The sequence below is a fragment of the Capsicum annuum genome, chromosome 9 (genome assembly GCF_002878395.1).
Source record: "Capsicum annuum cultivar UCD-10X-F1 chromosome 9, UCD10Xv1.1, whole genome shotgun sequence".
In the NCBI taxonomy this organism is placed as follows: domain Eukaryota; kingdom Viridiplantae; phylum Streptophyta; class Magnoliopsida; order Solanales; family Solanaceae; genus Capsicum; species Capsicum annuum.
The window spans coordinates 197295903-197298793 of record NC_061119.1 but is presented as its reverse complement, the minus strand read 5'-3'; the positions used below and the strand labels follow the sequence as shown (position 1 = coordinate 197298793).

General features: G+C 35.7%; 1 protein-coding gene across 1 annotated transcript; it reads right to left on the bottom strand.

Annotated features, from left to right (window-relative positions):
• Positions 1 to 458: 458 nt before the first annotated feature.
• Positions 459 to 2209, bottom strand: LOC107842283 (uclacyanin 1). Its single transcript, XM_016686038.2, has 2 exons — positions 1914 to 2209; positions 459 to 1301 (listed from the first exon to the last, which is right to left on the bottom strand). Exons 1-2 carry the CDS (start codon positions 2077 to 2079, stop codon positions 757 to 759), a joined length of 711 nt encoding a protein of 236 aa, XP_016541524.1. The 5' UTR covers positions 2080 to 2209; the 3' UTR covers positions 459 to 756.
• Between the last annotated feature and the right edge of the window lie 682 nt (positions 2210 to 2891).

Below are 2891 nucleotides of genomic sequence, written 5' to 3'. Positions count from 1 at the left end.
TTGAAACTCCAGGAACCATTGAATCGAGCTTCTTAGCTAAAACATACTCTGTGAACTTAAACTTTCCAAGAACAAGAAATTTGCTAACTACGGTCGAATGCCCTTGCCCTGATTGCTCTTGTATGACTAGCTCAATTGATGAGAAAGTTGAATGTCCTTGCCCTGACTGTTCATGCCTGTCCGACTCAACAAAAACAAATGGCCATTGAAACAAGATGACAGAGATAGGAAACCTCCTCTCTCCGAAAATAAGACTTCGTGAGGACTCATGATCATTTTAATTCTGGAGAAAATAAAAAGATGTTATATTTGCTCTTTTGTTGAATAAACTGTGGTACTTGACTGATGTAACACAAAAAGAGTAGTTAGTACTTTTGTTTCACCCTGCCTCAGATGCTATAAATAAATAATACTTCCATCTATTTTCATGGATATTTTGAACCCTATGGAACTGGTTATTTGCCTCGATTCTTATTGTTCAGGCCATGCTCTTAATTCCTTCAATAGGAGACTGAATATGACATAAATTCAGATTATTGGTACAAAAACACTAGAAGGAGACAACGCCGGAGCCTGAACAGTTGTTGATGATGAACTAGTAGCTAAGCGGTGAATCCGACTTGTTATTTGTGTACAGACCTCATCAAAAGTTAGACAGTTTGAACAAGAACATCTGGAGCAAGATATCCACGATTGAATAAAATCAAATACAAAATAAAATTGAAAAGAAATTCAAACAAGAAAAGAATCAATGAATTACATAAAGAATATCATAGCGACAATGCCAAATCCAACGCTGGAACTAGCGACAACACTTATTTTATCAGCAGATGATGGTTGAGATGGTGAAGTTGGAGATGCTGTTGGCACAACATCAGCAGGAGGAGGCAGTGTAGGAGCCTCAACAGTTATTGGTGATGGACTACTAGCAACAGGGGATTTCGCAGGGGAAATTTTAGGTGCAATCTTTGGTGATGGCGCGGAAGATTTAGGAGATGGTGATGAAACCGGGGAGACTTTAGGTGCATTTTTTGGCGATGGTGCAGAGACGGGGGACTTAGCAGGGGAAATGGCAGGGGCTACTATTGGTGGAGGAACTGTGGCAAGTGTGTTGACTTCAAGTTTCATTCCTGAGGCACAATGTCCACCAGTGCCACAAATGAAGTATCTTTTGCCTGTAGAAGATAGAGATATGACAGTCATCCCTCCACCATTTGTTGATATTGCATTTGTTGTTTGGCATGAATCATAGTCAGCTTTGTTAACTTCAAGGACATCATGGTTTGGAGTATACGTAAAAACTGTCGATGAAAAAACACAAATTAGAAAACATTTGTGTGAGAGTAGACAAAAAGGGGTTGATAGAATGATAAATCACTTCCACCTCTAACAATAGATTAGAGGGTTGAGTCACATTGAAAGTAAGTAAACAAAATGCACGGAATTATCAATAAGGTTGTGGTCAATTTAATAGAATCTTTTTACCCTTAATATTAGGTTTCGGGCTCAATCCTTAGATTTATAAAAAATTCTGAGTGCCTCCCTAGGTCTTATAGGTGTGAATTCAAATTAGTTGGAAGTCCAATACAAGTATTAAGCACCGGTATTGGGGGGTTTCTTCATCTTTTAGTAAAAAAAAATTGATAAGGAACGAGAGTTGGCATCAACGTCACGTCTAGTTATTGGATAGCAGAATAATTATACCGAACAACCTTCCACAGAGGCTCCCCCTAAGGAGGAGGTCAACCAAGAGCAAGAAATCGAACTTATACGAAGAAATCTAGGAAATATCTATAAATATTTGATTCTGAATCCATAGATATTATAGTATTAACTTGAGGTTGCTATAAGAATCCATATACTTCAAATTCACATTCAGCCTCGAACATTAAAGATTAGTAGAGATGACTTACCCAAACTATCACCAACTACGAATGTTTCGGATGCAGCCCATGTTTTAAGATCAGTGTTCTGATTCCATCCACCATTAGGAGCTCCTACTGTATGATTTGCAGCTATAGCGAAACCAAACACCATGGCTATGGTAGCCAAGCTCATTAATAATCTAACCATTGCCATTTTAAATGACCAAAATGTTATAATTAGGATGAACAACACTTCAATATTAATTGATCGTTTGGCTAATCTTGAAAATTGATGTCTTCTTTCTAGCAATATTATGCTATTTATATGTATCTCTATTGAAAGTGGACATAATAATTTGACTAAGATTATCATATTTTATAAACCAAATAACGCGCCAATGACGGTTATTTTTTTAATAGTGTGGGGCTAAGGCAGACTGATACCACCTAGACAAATTCCCTGGATACCTATTAGCTATTGGAAGTAATCACTACAAAAAAATAAGAAAAAAATAAACAGGAATTAATAATGGACAACGCTGAACAACAAAATTTTAGCGCTAATTCTATTTAACAACAAATTATTAAAAAAAAAAAAAAGATTATTAGTTATGGGTTGATAAATTAGCGGGAACTTTGTTAGTTATTTTCCTTTTTTTAAAAAACTAGTGAATGATGCATGTAACGTTCTTTTGTATTTATTGGAATTTAAACTTTGATATTCTACAATTTTCATCCATTTCACTGACGATTACACCATCCGAGTTGTTTTTTGCAAATTGCATTTGATTCTTTCGCATCACAAATAAGCTTGACTTGGTAAGAGAAGGCTACATATGTATATTCATTTGAGTTAATAAATTACACGTTATTGACTCCTTACAAGGTCCAATGTATCACAAGAACATGCTACGATATGGAGCATTATTGTTTAAAAAGAAAGAAAGGAATGCTGTATAGATAAAGAAATTTGACACGTATTCTCAATATATGTTATTAACAAGTTGAGAAAAAACCTCTTCAAGC